The 20,765-nt window shown below is 42.0% G+C and overlaps 1 protein-coding gene across 8 annotated transcripts in view; it reads right to left on the bottom strand.

Annotated features, from left to right (window-relative positions):
• Nucleotides 1-8,152, bottom strand: part of SCUBE2 (signal peptide, CUB domain and EGF like domain containing 2) — a 57,671-nt gene extending 49,519 nt beyond the window's left edge. For 5 of the 8 annotated variants that reach the window (XM_081064905.1, XM_081064907.1, XM_081064906.1 and 2 more), the window contains exons 1-3: nt 7,866-8,128; nt 6,520-6,642; nt 2,091-2,216 (exon numbers count right to left, since the gene is read on the bottom strand). In XM_081064905.1, coding sequence (XP_080921031.1) covers nt 2,091-2,216; nt 6,520-6,642; nt 7,866-7,983 — 367 coding nt within the window. In that variant the 5' untranslated portion in view covers nt 7,984-8,128. Of the gene's footprint in view, nt 1-2,090; nt 2,217-6,519; nt 6,643-7,865 lie in introns of all 8 variants that reach the window. The other 3 variants (XM_081064909.1, XM_081064908.1, XM_081064910.1) reach the window with 3 other exon arrangements.
• Between the last annotated feature and the right edge of the window lie 12,613 nt (nt 8,153-20,765).

Genomic DNA, 20,765 nt, shown 5'->3' with positions numbered 1-20,765 from the left:
GAACACAGGAAACTGCTGCTCCTGAAACTTTTGGTTCTGAGTTTCTTTCTTATAACAAAATGCTTCGGTCCTTTCAAGTCTACATGGCAGAAAAGTCTCTGTATGTACTAGTCCTGCTCTTCTTAATGTACCACTTTATTTTCTCATATCTTCCTTTAAAGAATCCTTAGCCCCTTCAGATACAGTCCATGGAAGGGGACGCTCAGGATCTTTCTGCAAGGCAGATCCTTGCTACAAAACCCACAAAGAGAACCCCAAGCGGGGAAATGGAGATAGTCTGCTGAACCATCTGTGTTAGTGGCCAGGCAAGGACGGATTCCAGGCCTCAGGATTTCTGAGCAGGTCTTTACTCAGAACCACTCCACCCACCCCCTGGCCCTGGTTCTTAAGCCCTGGATGGCTCAGCTTGTTGTTCTTAGGAAGCTCACACCCCCCCAGGCTATGGTTTGAGCACAACTGTGATGACTGGGTCTACCATCAGATACAGGTTCTCAAAATGCCATTGTGGGCAAATCAAAGGGAAACATGAAGTCTCCTCTAGAAAATGGTGAAAAGAAAAGAAGGAAGGAAGGAAAGGAGGAAGGAAGGAAGGAAGGAAGGAAGGAAGGAAGGAAGGAAGGAAGGAAGGAAGGAAGGAAGGAAGGAAGGGAAGGGAAGGAAAAGAACCCACAAATACAATGTATGCTTCCCAACAAATTATACACTAAAGGTGATTTTTTTTTGAGTTTTTAATTAATCTCAATTTATTGCTGCTGTCAGGGTTGTCACTCTAATGTGCCTTTTTTTGTGGTACTGATGGCCTACAAAGTCTGAAAAGGGGTTAGTGGTCCTCCAGCCCTCAAGTCTTCCTGAGAGCTGCAGGCTTGGAAAGCCAAGTAGTTGGATCCAAAGCCTGACCTCTCAGAGGGCAAGACAGGAAGGGACAGAAACTTCATCAGGCTCCAGGAGAACTGGAGGTAGACAAAGGTCATACAAGGGGGTGAATCCCAAATGGAAATACTCTCCTTCCTCAACTCTCAAAATACAAGTTCTGCCTGTACTTATCTAGTGACTTTTATGCTGATCTCAAAGTATTTGATCAAGTGGCCATTCCCACTGCACGGTAAGGCGGCATCTGAATAGCTGTCCCCACAGAGTCAGGGCCTAGCTTTAGTTGTTCCTTGGACAGCCAAGTGGACATCAGAGGGCCAGCTACATGAAGGATTATCAGTGTCAAAGGAATCTGATGCCACCTATCTCCCATGATGTCCTCCTGGACAACTGATAACACCAGCCCTGAAATACAAACAGATCACAAATGCTCCCCTGCCAGGTATGCTGCGTCCTCTACGACTATCCAACACCCAACCGCATCCAGGTGTTTGCTATTTCTAAGTTCTGTTTTGTTCCTGGCATAAGAAACCAGTGTAAACAACACTCTTTGCAGTCCCTAACTCAAGGACTGAAACTCCAACAGATGTTTCTGTTTTGTAGAATACTAGGAAGATTCTACAGGAAGGTTTCTGTTTTAATTTCTCTCTCCCCCTCAGAAAGAAAGAGGGGGGGGTTCTACCTGGCTGAGATCCAAGCACACATTTGGAGTCTTCAGGACAAGTAGTTTTACTTACTCTACAATAGAGACACTTATAGCATTAAAGAAATAGTTACAAGCCAAGACCCTTTTAACACAAAATCAAAGATCTTAAAGGTGACAAGTACGCTAGCAAGTCAGTAGGTAGTAATGAGGATGCTTGTATATCTCCTTGGACTAATGGAGGATTTATATTATGAATGATCACATAAAAACTAAAACACTTGGGGTAGTCGGTTAGCTCAGTTGGTCAGAGCTTGGTGCTAATAACACCAAGGTTGCCAGTTCGATACCCTCATGGGCCACTGTGAGCTGTACCCTCCTTAAAAAACAAAAAACAAACAAACAAAAAACAAACAGAAACCGGGTTTTCTGTCAGGGAGTGTGATTTCTATGGGGCAGAAAACACAAGTCTCTGACTCCCTTCTTTTTGTTTTAATGAGTATTTCATCAAAGGAAAGAAAGGGGTGAGGGTGCTGGAGGATAAAGGAGAATTGTCATTTCCAACCATTTTCCTTACCAAGACAATTATGACCATCATGAGCCAACATGAAGCCATCAAAACAAGTGCAGCGATAATTGCCTGGAATATTCAAACAGTCATGTACACAGCCTCCGTTGAGTTCGTTTTCACATTCATCAATGTCTGAGGAATAAAACAGAAGTAAACCAGACAGCTGCTATTTCTTTAGTATGAAGAAATATGCATTTACCTTTTAACCAGCCATCCCACTTCTAGGAAACTACCCCGAAGATGCACGAACAATAGAAAAATAAATATGCATAAGGTTATTCACTGCAGCATTTGTAATTACAAAATACTAGAAACAACCTAAATGCCCATACATGGTAAAGCCATTGAAGAATTATGGTACATTTACTTTTCACGCTCAGAACCACAGTGATGTTTTACATACACACACAAATACATGTGTACCTACATAGGTATGTACAATCAAACAGGGGCGGGGCGAAAGTGAGGGGAGGGATAAAAAATGGAATACAAAGAGAAACAAATGAATATAACTGTATTATAAATGAATGACATAACCACACTGAAGGGGATGGGGAAGAAAAGTACTAGCCCAAGTAAGTTTGAAAAACAGTATATTGAATGGATGTTGTTAAGGCTAAAATCAAAAACAGCTATATACAAATACTATACCCTAATTGGTAAATCTGTTCTACTCACAGGTTATGGATTAGTAATTCTTTCTTTGTATACTAGGATTGAACAAACAGGTAAATATACTGCAGATGAGAGACAGGTTTCTCACTGTTGGAGAAAGAAGTTATGAATAAGCAAAGAGGGAGATTAGAATGAATCTTGTGGTATTGCTTTGGAATCCAAAGTAACTCACTGATTTTACTCACATACACACATACTATATTTATTCTTTATATCTACCCTTTGTGTGTGTGTGTGTGTGTGTGTGTGTGTGTATAAATATATATGTATATATGTAAATATATATATTTGGGTTAATATGTATGCATACTTTCCTAGCTCTGTCTACTGAGACGACCGAGGAGTAATGACACCCCAGTAACAATGAAAACACCAAGCATCCAGATCTTGGTTTCTATACACCATTTTCTAATAAAAGGAACCAGGATTCCTTGGAGAAGTGGTTGATTCCAGGATTGGGGATGGGAAAATAAAATACAAGGTAAGTCTGGACTATCTTCTGGTACCAGAAAATTAGGAATTTCTCAAAAAATAAAAAATAAAAAAGGACAAGGGCATTTAAAAAGACATAGGAGACAATCTGAAGGAGCTCCCAATGGCTAAAGCTAAAACAATTTGAGCAAAAATAAATAACCATACAAATAATTAAATAAATACCCATGAATCCATACTAGCATAAATACATAAACACATAACTCAATGTCTGAATAAATGGGGAAGAAGGGATCTTCCTTACAGAAGAATCCCAATAATAGATGTATAAGGAATGAGGGAAATACTAAATTACCGACAGCTACACGTCACAGTAATACTTGTTGCAGGTAAGATCCACAGTTGGATGCTACAGTCAGTGGGCAAAGATCTGAGAAGAAACAGGGTATCAGCACAGGCTGACAGCGTCTGCCCCAAAATATGTATCTATCCTTATGCAAAGGGAAAGCATACTAACTCTGCAGGGGAGAAACCCAGGACACACCATTTGAAACAGGTGATCAAGGTTAATGTCACTCGTAATGGGACACGTGCACGTTGTGTGTCCCCGATGTGACTGATGCACACCAGAACTGCTGTGGCAGCCTTGTCAAAAGTTTTACTTCTGTATTGCTACAAACACGTAGCCTCAACCTTACGGTGAGAAAACAGGAAATTCTCTTATCTTTTCAATTCCTACCATGTCAAATCTTATCATGAGAAAACATGGTAAACAAAAGAACTGAACAGTACTCATCAAAAGTGTCAATTTATGAAAGACCAGGAAAGACTGAGGATTGTCACAGATTGGAGGACACAAAGGAGACTACAGATAAATGTAATGTAGGACTTTGAGTTGGCTCCTGGAAAAAAGAAAAAAAATGAACTGTAAAAAAATGGGGGGAAAACACTGATGAAATTTGAAGAAGGTCTATAGTTTTGTAAATAGCATTGTGACAACTTTAATGTGCTGGTTTTGATATGTGTTATGGTTATATAAGTTGTTAACATTCAGAGAAGATAAGTGAAGAAGGGCACATGTGAATTCTGCACTATTTTTGCACATTTTCAGAAGTTTAAAATAAAACGTTAAAAAAATACAGCTCCTCATACAAAGGCCAAGTTTCAATCCATCCTTGTTAAACTTGATTCAATTCCCTAAACTACAAAGTAAGAACCATGTAATGAATACTGGCCACTGCAACAGCTCATCCCCAAAGTATGGGACACAAGCAAAGATCATTTTGAATAAAATATCGTTTATCTAAAGCTACTTATGAATCGCATTATTTTAAAAATACTTATTCGGGGCCCATACTTTCATATCTCCAACATTTTGACAGAAGAATCTTTGCGGAGGATAGAATTCTGGTCCCTCTGAGCAAACCCAGTTGCAATCCTTTAACTCAAACAGGAACAGTGAAGCTGGTGATAATCATAACACAAATGGTACCATGGGTTGGACTCACGAGGCTTAAAAACTGATATGCCAAACACACATAAAGGAGTTACATTTTTGAATCCTTGCAATCTTCATTCTCTCTTCTTTTACTTCTTGTAAGACAGTGTCTATTTCTGGACTCCCATACCAAGAAATCCAAACTAAACAGACACATCCTTCCTCACTAGGTTTATAAACCCTACAAGTATTCAAAAGAGCAAATCCTCCTAGGGGTTTAGTTTAAAATGCAAAGAATATATGCTCCCTGTGAACAGTGCTTGCCTGTGGATAAAGAATAGGAGGGTTTTTGTATCGTTGGCTTTTTATAACACTAATCATACATTGTATTAAAAGTGACTTTTAATAACACTAATCGCATATTCTTTTAAAAGTAATTTAAATATATAAAAGCAACAATGAAATAGTAGACTTTTCAACCATTAGCTGTTAGCAATTCAGTTTCATTTGTGATATGTCAATCCCAACAGCTAAGAATGAGGCAACTCTTGCCACCTGTCATTCAACATCATTTAGTAAATATGTACTTTATCCAAAAGAAACCATGACATGGTACCTGCTCCCAGAGAGCATACAGTTACCAGAGGACACAGTGAAAAAGTGAACATTTTTTCCCCAAGCAGGGTACCAACATATGTGAATTCAAATACTGTACAATTATTTACTATGGTGAGGGTGGGGTATGGAGGAATCAGCAGAGAGATGTTTCAGGGACAGGGAGTCTATTGGCCTCCCATGATGTAGCGCAGATAGAAACATGGCTGTCTGTCTCTGGGAAAATATGAACTGGAAGAAACAGAAGGGCTTTCTGGATGGACCTCCAACCCCACTTGCTGTGAACCTGACCAGGAGCATGCTCCTCTGATGGGAAAGGCAGGAGTTTTGCTCCTTAGCAAAAGGGAGACTATACATATTAGGATTTCTCATCCAACCAAAGAGGGACACCGGGAGGCTGAGTGAACAGGACAGCTGTGGGGCCAGGGACAGAGCTAGACACCTGACTTCCTTTCACCTGCAGGCTAATTGTGTGATCGTGGCCACAAGTCCCTTTCCCAGTTTCCCTGGTCTCAGTGTTCCCATCTGTAAAATAAAGGATGGGATTGCCTCAGAGCTCCCTGAAAAGTCCTGCCATCTCCAATGGCCATGATTTCCACCCCCAGGGTCAGCTGCCTCTTATAAGGGTCAGGTCTCCAGCCAGTTAAGAGTTCATGACACTGAGCTATTCCCCAGTGGCCCAGAGCTCAAAATGGCAGAGTCCTTACTTCAGGCTCCCAGAGCTGGAGCTCTAAGGGCTTAAAGTATCCCTCTGCACATATCTTTCCAGGGTCAACTTGTAGCTCCAAATGCAGCAGACCCTTGGTGTATCTCTCAAGCTTGGCAGGTCACAATGCCAAACCTCCCAGAGCCGTGGACAAGATGGAACCTCCAGAGCCTGCAGGGGAGGGTAGGATTGGCACTCAGACTCCAGAGCAAGGGTGCAAACTGCCCCCGGGAGGTGCAGGATTTGCTCTGCTCTGGCAGGCACGGCTCTCCTGATCAACATAACATGACCGGTGACTTTCTGCCCTCAAACTGAGTGGGACCAAAAGATACTGAAGCATCTCTTTTCTTTTTTAGAAGCTAAACACCAGGGACATTTCGAAGCCAGATAAAACTATAATCAGCTCTAGGGAGGACTCTTTAAGGATCTGAAATACATTTCAGAGAGAGGGGAGGAGGACTTGGAGGGAGGGGCAGCACTTTTACCAACATGAGTGGCCTCTACAAGAGCTGGGGAGATGAGGCGCTTCCCCTGCTGGTCCCCCCACCACTGGTCCCCAAGTCACTTACCCTCACACTGCCTGCCCTCCCCTTGGTAGCCAGGCTTGCAGGAACACTTGTAGGAGGTGACTGTGTTTTGACACAGGGCGTTGGTGTGGCAGTCATCTAGCCCTCGGGCACACTCGTCCACATCTGCAAAAAGTACAGCAGCTCCTAGTACAGTACCCTAAGCCCTGTCTGACCTGACCTTGGCCACTCGCTAGCATCACCTCCCACCAGCCCAGCCCACTTCACTCCTCACCAACTGAACTGCTTGGGAGGCCCTGGGATGAACCATGCCATTTCCAGGCCCGTTTCCAGGCATGGTCTGATCCCTCTGACTAAAACAGCCTCCACCCTTTCTATATGCCTTGAACTCAGCTCAAATCCAGCTCCTCCATGAAGCCTGTCATGACCCCTGAGTGTAGGTGAGGTGTCCCCCACGATATATATTTTTTGATAGCGCACACATCACTCAGGGCTGTCACTGTTCTCCAGCCTTTCTCCCCCTCTGCATGTTGTTTGATCACAGACTGGCCTGACACATAAACAGGCAATAGTAAATGCCTGCTGAAGGCAATATCAAGTTAGCAAAGAAGCTTGCCCTGGGCTGTGAGCACACCATCCTGAGCTCTTAGAGGGTGCAAAGAGCGAATGGTACCCACAGCCATTCATCACTGCCCACCCTCTCAATCTGGAAATCAGCCTTGGCAGAAGTATTGTCTGGATTGACACCACTCCAGGATATTAATTAAAAACAAAAGTTTTTACGTTGAAAGTAGTGTACGTCCAGTTAGTGGAGAACATCCAGAGTACTTATCTCCTGCCGTCCAAACCCAGGCTGGTTGCTGCTTTCAGGCATTCCCAGATCCTCAACCAGTGGCTATTCCGCAGATAGAAAAATCTCGGAAGCCGACCCTGAAGCCCTCAGGAGAATTTCCTAGCCCCTGAAGTAAGCAGGAGCAAAGCTACCGTGACCTCCCGATGTACCCCAGCTGGCTGCAGCCCTCAGTTTCCCCATCTACACAAGGAGGAGCTAGACCTGGAGACGCCAATGCCCTTCTCTCTGCTCACCTGGCGCGAGTCTGACCAGCAGGCGCTCTCCGGGGTCCCGGAGCAGCTGGGACCAGGGCGGGAACTGTCATCAGCCCCCGGTCCGAGGCTGGGTCGCAGCACCCAGGCCCTGGGCCTCCAGCCCCAGCAGTGGTGGCGCCTTGGCCTGGGCGCCGGGTGAGAGCCCCCGGGGACTGGAGCCCGGCGAGCTCCCGCAGCCCAGCCCCGCGGGCCCGGCCCGCCCGGATCCGGGACCCAGGACTCCCTTCCCGGGCCGGCCCGCCTGCGCCCTGCCAGGTGCGACCCTGCAGCCGGACACTCACCTTCCGGCGGCCCTGGGGCGCGGCCGCAGCAGGGAGGGAGAGCTGTGGTCAGCAGCAGCAGCAGCGGCGGCAGCAGCACCCGAGCGGCCCCGGGACAGCCGCGGCCCGCGACCCCCATGGAAGGCGCGGCTGCTGCCGGCAGAGGCGGCGGCGCGCGGGCAAGCACGGTGCAGACTCTGGGAGGTGTGTGCGGGCGCCCTGCCCGCTGCGCTCTGACACCCCCGGCCCGGCCCCGCCTGGCCCCCGAGCCCCGGCCTCATTTTCACACGGTCCTCCCCGGCCGGGGCGGGCTGCGCGGGGGCAGTGCCGCCCCTACTGGCCCCCCTTCCTTCCCCCTCCCGGCCTCGGGCGCAGGGGGCGCGGCCGCGGTGGCCCGAAGGCGCTGTCAGCCTGGCGGGGGCGGGCCCCAACTCCCCGCACAGGCCCTGGCACCAAATTCGCTTGCTCGCGCACCCCTGTCCCTCTCCAACCCTCAGAGAGCCTTGGGCTCCGCCTGCTTAGTGTCCTACAACTTGACCCAGTCCCTTTTGTGAAGACAAACAGGCCTTCAAGCCTGAAATATTCGACCACTGGGCACCCAGGAAGTGTCCTCTGTAGTTCAGAGTCTTGTAGTCCCCAAGCCCCAAAGCCACCTACAGGCTGTCCACTTGGGAGGGGGGCAGTGTGGATGGTGTGGAGGGGATTCCACATATATCTGACCCTCAGGAGGACTCAGTGACGCCAGCTTCTCTGCTCACCTCAGCACACCCTCTGCACCCTTCTCCATTCTGCCCACCCCACAGCCCTCCGAGGACAGTAGGCCACTTGTCCCACCATGGGCCACACTGAGGCTGTCCGTCTGGCACACTGCTGGGCCCAGAATCGCAGCACAAAATGTTCACTTCACCGTAAACCAGTTAAAATGTATCTTCAGCAGAGCCTAAAAGGTGAAGGGAAAGGGGACTAGAGGTCAAGGGTGAGCCACCAGGGACAAGAGACAGCCCCAACTTTGCTGGGGCAAAGGTGGTATCTATGACCAGTGGAACTCATAAACATCAGATCCCGCCAGCTGCAAATACAGGCAGTGCCTGTCCCCTGGCCCTCCGAGCAAGACTCCCTTACAAGGGAACACACACGCACAGGGCTTCCCACATCATCCTAGGCACAGATGACTGACACCCAGTACACTCAGCATCACTCCAGGAACAAATGTAGCAACAACTCCTAGATGCAACAAACACCTACTCAGGGATTTTAATGTTCTTTGAGCTTCTCTGTAGTTATTAAATTTTCTCCTTTGAATATATACATACATATGTGTGTTTGTGTCTATATATGTCTCTATCTGTGTCTGCATCTACATCTATCTATCTATTCATTCCTTTGACAATCAGAAAAAAACAAAAATCACAAAAAATCCCCATCCAGCTCATGCACAATAACACATCTTCCTGGGGTCCGTCCATCCCCCTCCCAGAGCTCCTTCCTCTGCACCCCCCTTCTGCTGTCCTTGCCCCTCTCATGCTCTTGGCGCCCAGACTGAGACTGCCTCTTTGGGCCTTAGTTGCTAGTGCTACTGCCTCATAGAGAATCTGAGAGGAAAACTTTTCTGTGGTTGTTTTTCTTTTGACCTTTTCATCCCTTGGTGAAGGCAGGCAGGTTGCACCCCTTTTTCGGTCGTTCGCTCCTCCCTCCCATCCCCTTTTGTTTGGTGCGAGAGAGACACTCAGCTATTTCTAGTCATAAGGATGGTTTTTACACATTTGTAAATCTTCACTTAGTGAAACAGTTCCCTTTGTCTTTGTGTCCTTAATGGTAGCCATAAATTACGGCCTTCTTTTCTCCTCATTGCATCAGGCTTCATTGCTTTTGAAATGATCAAAGTTATTTTCTTTTAAAATCCAACGAGACACTGCCCATTGTGTGGCACAGACCTCTTTAGCTCTAGTCAAAGCATACAAATACATAAAGCTGCCCATTAAACTCTACCGAGCCTCCTCCAGCCCCTCGTGCCTGGTAAAGAAATAAGATGAGTGCTGTTTTTTTCCCTTCACCGGTTCCCCAAGTTTATATTTCAGTAAGAATACAAATTAATAATGGTAAGACCCAGTGCTTTTTGGCCAAAGAGGGTCCATTTTTGTCATGTTTCCTGGAAAAATTCACCACTGGCATAGAGCTTAAAAAGTGTTCTGAATCCTATTTTGTTTGCCCCAACCTTCACACAAATGTGCTTTCAGCTGGTTGGCTCCCAGACGCCTGGGCAACCTTTCTGACACCTCAGATTAAAGTCAATATGCTTTACAACTGGGACTTTCCAAAGGGCAAGGCTCCAGGGGGAAATCTGTATTCAAATGTCAATGTTTTCAGTGTTCCGGTGTCAGGAGGGACTTGGTGGGCCCTGCGCTAGCTACTGTCTGCCCTCTGTTGTCCCGCTGAAGTCCCCACAAACTGCCCCAGAACTAAAGCTGAATCTCTCTCTTCCTCTCCTTCTCCCCTCCCCTCAGGCTGAGAGGCTGTGAAACAGGCTTGAGGGGAGAGGCAGCCGAGCTAGCCCACCCCAGGCTCACCAGGGCAGGCTTCTGGCACTAGAAAGACTGTGGAAGCGAAGAACCCTGGGTGCCCCACTCTACGTCTGACAAGGTTAAACGCTGTGTTCACAGGACACCTTTCAATACCCATCGTTTCTGACTCCTCAGCAGCCTTTGGAAACTCCCTCCCGTGGATTTTTGTCACAGAGGCGAGCTCCTGGTGGTCCTCCCACCTCTCAAGAACGGCCTTCTCGATCATCTTCTTGGGATCCCTTTTCATATCGTCTTCCTCATGGTTCACTCATTCCCCTGATTCTAGAATAGAAATGTCCGGTTTCGATCTCTCGCCTTAGCTTCAGCCCTGTACATCCAACTGCCTACCGGCGGCCTCCACCTTGATCTCCCACAGGTCCCTCAGACTCACGATGTTCAAAAGAGAGCTCAGCTTCTTCCTCAAACCTGCTCCTTCTCAATGCTCTTTCTCTTATTCTGCCAGTTCCAACTCAGAGACCTGGCAGGCATCCTGGACTTCATTCTCTCCCTTCCCATTACATCCAAACATCATGTCAACTCTGACCTTTTTACCACCTCTCAAAACCATCCTCCTCCTCCATGCAAGCAAGCCGCCTGAGCTCAGGCCCTCATCCTCCCTCACCTGATCTGTTACTCCTAGTCCTGGCTCCTTACTGGTCTCCTTGTCTAGAATCTCACCCCCTTCGGTGTCTTTTCCACAGTGGCTGCCAGAGTGAAATGTAAATTTCATCATACCATTCCCAGTCTTCCTGAGGCGAGTCGAAACTCCCTTGATATAACCAATCCGAAGAACTGTTGGGCTCTATCTACTAAAGCAAAACAGGCCTACTCACTTCGAAGTATATATCCCACAGAAATTAGTGCATGTGTTCACCAAAAGATGTGTGCAAGGGTGTTCATAAATAGCTATATTCACACTAGCACAGAACTAGAGAATGCATAAACAAATTGTGGAGTATGCGTTGGATGGAATACTATGGAGCAATAAAAACAAACTGATACAAGCAACAACAAGGAAGCATCTCATGGTATTTATACTGAGTGAAAGAAACCAGATACAAAAGGGTACATACTGTATAATTCCACTTCCATGAAGTTGAAGAATAGGCACAACTAACAGCAATAGAGGCCAAAATAGTAGTTCCCTCTGAGGATGGGTACTGACTGGGAAGGAGCTGAAGGAACCTTCTGGAATGCTGGAAATGTTCAGCTAGATCTAGGTAGTGATTACATGGATGAATACATATGTAAAAATTTGTTGAGATGTTGGCTTAAGTTTATGTACCTTATGCGCTTTATTCTATATGTTGTGCCTTAATAAATAAGTTGAAACAAGAACTGCCTAGACAAAGACCTTTATGATTTGATCCCATTTTACCTTTCCTGCTTCTCTCCTACCACTCCCTCACCCACAGGCTATGCTCTATTTATATGAGGAGTTTGTCATTCTTCCCCTCATGCATCTTTTCTTTTGTTCACACTGTTCCCTTTCCCTGAAAGACACGAAGTGGGTCTCAAGCACTATTTGAATAAATGAAGTGCAACATCTTGACTAATAAATATCACTATACCCCAAGGAAAAATGTTTGCTGAGATGTCCGCCAAAAAGCCATTAGCTACATATGAAAGTACTAGAGTTTGCAGGTTAGCAGATCCTGAGAACTAATACAGAAAGAAAAACCCATCTGCATGTGCACACATATTAATTTCTCCTCAGATGGATGGCTTGCACATCTGAAAAAAATTTTTCAATATGTCTGAGCTGGAGAAGAGGTAGTAAATTCTTCTGGTTGCCTACCCATCCCCAGCTGCTCCTTCCTCCTCAGTTATACATATTCACCCTCCCCCAGGCAGCCTACTTCCTAGGAGGGAAGCTGTGCCACTTTCATCTTCAGTCTCTGAAGTTGGCTTAAGAATATCTTCCACTCCATTCCCCTTGTAAGTGTCATTGATTCAGGGATAAGCATATGACAGTGCTCCAATCAGAGTGAATCTTAGGTCCCGTGACTGAAAGGCTGGAATGGAAGAGTTTTCTTTTTTTCCTGTTATGTGATTGTGGTGAATGAGAAACTGTGACAGCTTTCTTGATCCCAAGAGCAACACTGAGAAGCCAACCGGAAGGCACTCCCCACGTCAGCTATGTGTGCCACTCCCCTCCAGTTATGTGTGCCAGTACACTTCCTTACTGTTTCAATTTGTTTCTTTTTAAAATTTATTTATTTTTACTTTTTAAATGGTGGTAAAATATATGTAACATAAAAATCACTATTTTAACCATTTTAAAGTGTACAGTTTAGTGGCATTAAGTATATTCACTTTGTGGTGCAACCATCATTGCCATTCATCTCCAGAGCTTTTCCTTCTTGAAAAACTGAAACTCTGTACCATTTAACAATAGTTACTCATTCTCCACCCCAGCTCCTAGCAACCACCATACTACTTTCTGTTTGTATGAATTTGACCACTCTAAGTACCTCATATGAATGGAATCATATGGTAGTTGTGATTGGCTTATTTCACATAGCATGATGTCTTCAAGATTCATCCATAACGTAGCATGTATCGGATATTACTTCCTTTTTTAAGGCTGAATAATATTCCATTATTTGTGTATACCGTGTTTCCCTGAAAATAAGACGTCGCTGGACCATTAGCTCTAATGTGCCTTTTGGAGCAAAAATTAATATGAGGCCCAGTCTGATATTATATTATATTTTATTTTATTTTATATTATACTATACTATATTATATTACATTAATTATGTTATATTATATTATGTTATATTATATTATATTATATTATATTATATTATATTATATTATATCCAGTCTTATATTATATTAAAATAAGACCAGGTCTTATGTTAATTTTTGCTCCAAAGGTCACATTAGAGTTGATGGTCCAGCTATGTCTTATTTTCAGGGAAACATGGTACCACATTTCGTTTGTGCATTCATCTGTTGGTGGGTTGCTTCTACCCTTTAGATATAGTGAGTAACACTGCTATGAACATGGGTGTACAAATATTTGTTTGTGTCCCTGCTTTCAGTTCTTTTGAGTAGATACCCAGGAATGGAATTTGTGGATCACATGGTAATTCTATTTTTAATTTGTTTGAGAAAGCACAATACTGTTTACCATAGTAGCTGCACCATTTTACACTCCCACCAGTAATGCACTAGGGTTCTAATTTCTTCACATCCTCACCAAAGCTTACTTTCTGGTTTGGGCTGTTATTTTGTGTTTTTTTTTAAATAATGGCCATCCTAATGGATGTGGAGTGGTATCTCATTGTGGTTTTTTGAATTGGTTTTTCTTCTATTTACAGCCAAAAATATTCCTATTCAATTCTACATAATCTTCCATTAGGAAACTGTAACTGAGTAGCAGGTGATCCTCTGAGCGAGTTGGGAGAAGGATAGTTGTATAGGGTTGAATCCTATCAGGAGCCTAAATACTAAATGATTATTTTATTCACAAAGTGCATATTATCTTGGTGAAAATGCCAGGACTCCATTTATTTCTTCAATGTTCTAAAAATCACACCAACATTCTCTTTTGCTTACACAGGGTTAAAAATCCTTCCAATAAATATTTACTTAAAAATGATAATAGTTAACCTTTAAGGGACTATCACATGTCAGAAACTATTCTAAGTACCTCATGTGCATTAGTTCATTTAATCCTCAGAAACTCTGTGAATAGATACCATTATTAGCCTTATTTTACAGGTGGAGAAACTGAAGCGCAGAGAGGTTAACTAACTTGCTATTCATTGCCAAGACATCCAGCATCGATCGTCCTCCTTAAGCACTGCTCCACAGGCCCATACGTGTGCTGGGCACTATGCTATGGTGGACACTATGAAAAATACAAAGATAAGTCAGAGACAGAGCCTGCCCTCAAAGAGCTTACAGTCCAGCACAAAAGAGACATAATGAGCATTCATTCTCAATGCCGCCTCCAAAATATACATATGGAATTCTTGTTTAAAAATCTGTTAAAGCTGTTCCCCTTTCTTTTTATGAGCAAGTATACCATTAATACCAAAACTTGGTAATATTGTACACAAAAAAGCAAACTATAGATCAGTATCCCTTACAACCATCAATTAAAAACCCTGAACAAAAAATTAGCAATCAGAATTCAGGATGATAATTAAGTGGGATACATTTCAGAATGCTAGGGATTATTTACTATTATGATATCTACTTACATAATTAATCATATTTAATAGATTTGAGGAGGAAAATTGTATGATTATCTCCACAGATGCTAAACGGCATTTTAAATATGTATTCTTGATTAAAAAACAAAAACACTCCATATTATAGGGATAAATATTTCTTTTACATGAAAAAAAGAAATCTATCTCAATCCAAAAGCCAACATCAAGCTTAACAGGGAAACATTAGAAGCATTTCTACTAAACTCTTAAATAAGACAAAGATGATCACTTCAATATTACTTAACACTTTACAGGATATATCAGTCAAATTAACCAAACAAAAATAAATTAGAGGTATAAAAGTTGAAAAAGAGGAACTATTGCGGTGATATAATTGTATATCAGGTAATTCAAACTGAAAAACTACCACAAACAATTTAAGAAAATACAGTAAACTAGTAGGGAACAAAATTAATATACAGAAATCAAATTTTCTCAATATAAATGATATGATAGAAGAAAAGGCCATATTTATAACAGCAACAATAAAAAAAATTAAATACCTGGTAATAAACATAGCAAGAAATACTCAAGACCTATGTCAAGAAACATTTTTTAACACTATTAAACACTACCCAAAATAAAACTTAAGCAAGTAGAAACATAACATGCTCTTGGATAGGAATATTCAACATCATAAAGATATCAGTTCTCCATAGTTTAATTTAGAAATTTAACATGATCCAACAGGATTTCTTTTTTTTGTCCTAGATGAATTTATTCTAAAGTTTATGTAGAAAATAAAGGAGCAAGAATAGTGATTTAAAAATGTGGAAAAAAAAGAACCGTGGAAGAGGTGGATCAGCACTATTACATATTAAAAGATATGAAGCTTCAGTAATCAGTACAGTGTAATGCTGGCATATACATAGAGAGGTTCACGGAGCAGAATATAATACCCAAAAGTCACAAAATCATACATACATACAATATAATAAAGTTTACATTTTGAGTCATTGGAGAAAATGTAGATCACTAAATAAATGGTATGGGGACCAAAAAAATGAAGTTGAATCCATATTCATGCCTCACTAAGTTGATTTCAAATAGATTGAAGTTAAGGTAAAAGATTTAACTTTCTTAAAAATCTCACAAATATGAAAAGAAAAAAAGAAAAATTAATGTTGTAGTACAGAAAGTCTATTGCCCCAAATCCAGAAGCTATAAAAGATTAGTAAGTTCAACCATACCAGAAAAAAAAACGATGTTTAAAAAACAAGAGTAAAGTCAAAGAACAAACAATAAACTGCAAAAAATGTTTTCATATCAGATTACAGATGAAGATGTAATCTCCCTCATATGTAAAGAGTCATTAGACATCAATAAGTGAAGACTAATGACCCAACAGAAAATGGGCAAAAGATATGAATTAAAAGAAATATAATGAATCTGAAACATATGAAACAAAAAGTCCAAAGTTTGATAACAGTCTCATGGTAAGACTAGGGAAACACGTATTTAAAATAGTGGTGGGAGTGTATATTGACATAAATTCTACAAAAAGCAATCTTAAAATATCTATTTAAATAAAATAAATAAATAAATACTTAACATAGATTGACTCTTGTGCAAAATTACACGTACAACGCTATTCATCACAACATTGTTTGTTTCAGCAAAAGATTAGAAACATCTCAAATGGCCATCAAAGAGGGCTGGAAATATAAATTATGTGACATCCATTAAACAGAACATTAAGCAGCTGTAAAAGGGAATGAAGAAGCTCTATATGTTCTAAGATGGAAAGATCTCCAAGAATACTTTCAAATGAAAAAATGCAAAATAATGTATATATACTGCTGTATAAAGAAGAAGAAAGAAAACCAAAAATCTATATTTGTATTTGCTTGTATATATATAAAGAAGCTCCAGAAAACTATATAGGAAATCAAGAAGTCAGAGTAGGGGAATGTCAAGGATGGGAGGGAGGTTTTCAGTGATTATCTCTGTATCATTTTTAGTTGTTGAACCATGTGACTATATTGCCATAGAAGAAGGAGGAGGAAGAGAATAGAGTGGTGGTAGTTTTATTGTCACAACCACCTAAATAACTTAAAATTGAATGAAGTCTGGATCCCACTCACTTCTTAAAATCATGATAATTTTCAATGTGAGGTTGTTTGTAGTTCATTTTCAGCCACAGAGTATAACTGAATTTCTCCGGCTGCCTTAGAATTGTTGACACCTGATTATGGTGCGATATCATCCTGGACCAATTTAGGCTAAATAGGCAACAGATAACATCTTCTAAATGCTTGTGGCAACATTGGTAACTACCGCCTAAAGCCTTTGGGAAGAGAATCAAAATACACACACACACACACACACACACACACACACACACACACAGGTCAGTCATTAAAATCATTTTAAGATCACTGATATTAAAGCTGTCGTAATCCTTTTAAATTAACTCATAGAGCCTATTAATAAGACATCAGTTAAGATGTAACTTGTGGTTCCTTGCAATTATCTGTTGATTCATTTTGCAATTTTATTGCAGGTAACTAACAATGCCCATTCATTTATTAATAGGTCAGCACAAGCCAGTTTATCAATTATTTCTTATTTCTGAAACATTGTTCACGACAGTGTTCAAGGAAAAAATAAGGAGAAAAAGAGAAAAAAATAGAGCTTATATATCTTGTATCAAAAACTGGGCAGCTTATGTTATAGAAGGAGCAGGGACTTTACAATTATGTAAATACATTTGTAGAAAAAGTAGCCCTTGCTTCCATGACACCAAAGGCATGATGACAAAGTTCCTACAATGAACAGGTATTGCTCTTACACTTGATAAAAGAGATTTTTAAAATATAGACGAGTATAGACTGAATGTGCAGACAGACATGAATGTTAGCTCTGATCCTGTAGTTTATTATCTTTGGGATCTCGGTCAGGTCATGTTAACCTCTTGGGAGTCTGAGCTTCCCCATGTGTAAACTCAGGGTAATCACACCTGCTTTGCGAAGTGCTGAGTGCAGGCTCTGGCACAGAGTGGGCACGCAGTAAATGAGATTCTCATCCCCCACCAACCAGGTGGAGGCAGGGCCCATGGAAGCCAAGCCTGGATGGTGCCATATTTCCTGAATTCCCCAATTCAGGCTATTCTACAACTGTGCCAAAGCACAGGTTTTTGGGAGAAAAATCCATACCCATGATGTGGCTGTAACTGAGAAACCTGGAATGTTTGGAAATAGGCTAGCTTTGTCCAGATCCCAAAGGGTGTTTCCCTTATTACGCTAGTGAGATTTTAGTGCAGGAAATGTAAATGGCTCTAAAAGTATACAATAGAAAGAACTGAGAGCTTACAAAATGATTGGAAGAGGTAGAGGGGTGAGCTCTAGGCTGGGCCTTCAGAAATGATTCTCAGAAGACACCAAACCTAACCTGCCAGGGAAGCCACTACTTCTGCACAACTGGGGCAAATCTCAAGAACTCATTGAGTAGCTGTGAATTCAGACACCTGAGCTTGAACTCTGTCACTTATTATCTATGTAACCTTGAACAAGATACTTAACCTCTCAAGAATCAAGATAAGGAAGTTGCCATCACAGCAACTGCTTCTCAATATCTATAAACTGGTTAACAGGCTCCACAACATTTCTTTTGAGCAAAAACAAACAAAGCCAAAAGCAGTTAAAATAGCCTTTGCCTCACTCCTACTTTTCAAATCTCACATGAATACATTTCACTGGCACAATGTAAATAATATCCAGCACTCTAGCTGCAAGAGATTCTAGAAATGCTTTTTATGCTGTATCAGTTGGTCAGCCTATGCAGTGCCAAAAGGCATACTAGAAGGAGTTGGAAGTCAGTGCTGACTACCAAAAAATAAACCAAATCCACCACAGAAAGAGTTACTTCATTCCTAGGAAATTGGTATGACCTCTGCCAACATCTGTTTGCATTGTTGGGGCTCCAAGAATAGTCAAGGCTTAGCCCATTGTACTCATTGGAAAATGTAGTAGACATTTTTCAGTTGCCTCGTAAGTATCCATCACTCCTTATCTCCTCCTAACAATGCGCTGATTTTCATTCACTCATTTAATTTAGAAATCCACCTCTTCCCTAAGCAACCCATGTGCTTTGGAAAACTGACCTTAATTCCATCTCCAGGAATGGGCCCTAATTGGTTTAGATAAATTAGCCCATTCCATCTTCTTGGCCATAGTCCTGGTCCAAGGGCAAGACTCTCCGAAAAGAAATGACTTACGTTTCACATTCCCTCTCCACACAGGATCCAAATAGTAAAAGTATAACTTACAATTCATTTGTTTCAGCTGTAGATTTCTTTGCTGTTTCTTGTTCTTCTTCATCCATTTCTTCGTCTTGCTCTGCGTCTTCTGTTGTGTCATACATACGCGTACATATGGGGGCCATGAGAGGGTTGCGGGGTGCTAATGCTAGTACTATTCCATTCCTTGACCAGGTGGGAGTTACGGAGTTATGCAAGTGTTTTCAGTTTGTGATAATTCATTGAGCTGTATGCACACTTGTGATTTGTGTACTTTGTTATTCATGTGTTATGTTTCATTTTTAAAAAACTGGAAAAGTGCTAGATGATAAAACTGAGGAAATCTTTCAAAAACAAAAAGATGGATACGTGAGCGAATGGTAAGATGAGGTATGGAACATACAGTATCTCAACAATAGACATGCCAGAAAGAGAACAAGAAGGGGAGGAAAACATCCAAGGTATAACTGACGACCATGGATTTCGAAATGAATTGAAATAGACCATTAAGTGCTTACAATGGATGAAAATATACACACCTAGGCAAATTTCATCACCAGAAACAATATCTCAAAAAATTTACAACCCATTATTTTCTAGAGATGTTACTGAAAGATATGCTCCACTAAAAAAGGGGAATAAACTAAGAAAAAGGAAGGCGTGTGATCCAGGAAAGCAGAATATTCAATACAGGGCAGTGCAATGACCAGAACCTTTCTACAACGGTGCCCTGAAGCCCAGGATGAACAGTGAGAGTCTAGGATAACAGTGGGCCCCAGGCAGCCACCAGTCCCGCCTGGAGGAGGTCTGTGGCCCAGGACAGACTTGTTTAAAAAGATAAAAATGTATAGAATGTATGATACGAACTAAAATATTGAAAGGAGAGTTTGACAACCGGACAAGAGTTTGGGGTTAAATTAGTGATTAATGCAAGGAAGCTAAACAAACTCCAAAGGGACGACTCTGAAGGACGAATCTACGCCCAGAGCTCTGATGGTGTCAGTCAGGCCTGTGCACGGCGCATGGCAGCCTGACTTCTCCCTTTCCTCCATCCCAGCCCCTAATCCCCCGTATTGCGCTCTCTCTATAGGCATTGATTCTAAGGGCACGTCCTCACAAATACCCTACACAATAAACTCCATCTCAGAGTTTGCTTTCTGGAAACCCTAACCTAAAGCACAAGACAATTTCAGAGAAAAGAAAATTTGCGGAGTAAAGAACAATTCATCATATTTTACTAGAGCATGCAGCTATCAACACTATTTACATAATTATAACAGTGTAAGCTCTATATATTTTTCTAACCAAAACTACCATGTCATTTTATCAGGAGGATAGCAGAAAGGGGAGAGGTATTTGTGTCCTGGCAGTGTAGGAGGAAAGTGAGATAAATCCTCAATTTCCATAGCAAGAGATCAAGAAACAATACCTAAGATGAAAAATCAGCAAGTAGAAGTTCTAGCCTGTTATTTGGACACGTGGGGGTAAACACCGAAATAATTAGCTAAAAATTAGGAGACGAAAGTGGTTGTCTCTGCTCTGGGCAAATAGGAAGAGTGGGTAAAGAGACTGCAATTTTTCTGAGCAAATTTTATAGAATTACTTGATTCTTCAAACTATGAGCAGGTCCAATTTTCATAAAAACACAGCAAAACCCAAAACATTAAACCCTCGCTGTGTGATCTGGTAGGTCAACTACGGTATCTCCATACAAGACACTACACAGCCCCTAGAAATCATGCCGAGATGAAATTTATTGAAATGGAAGAAATGTCATACCATGGTAGTGGGAAAAGTACAGCACAAAATGATGTACACATTAAATCCCACTTTAAAAATTACATATAGACTCATGCACTGTTGGTGGGATTGTAGATTGCTGCAGCCACTATGG

The sequence above is a fragment of the Rhinolophus hipposideros genome (genome assembly GCF_964194185.1).
Source record: "Rhinolophus hipposideros genome assembly, chromosome: 10".
Taxonomy (NCBI): Eukaryota; Metazoa; Chordata; class Mammalia; order Chiroptera; family Rhinolophidae; genus Rhinolophus; species Rhinolophus hipposideros.
The sequence above is the reverse complement of the archived record's forward strand: the minus strand, read 5'-3'. Positions and strand labels throughout refer to the sequence as shown.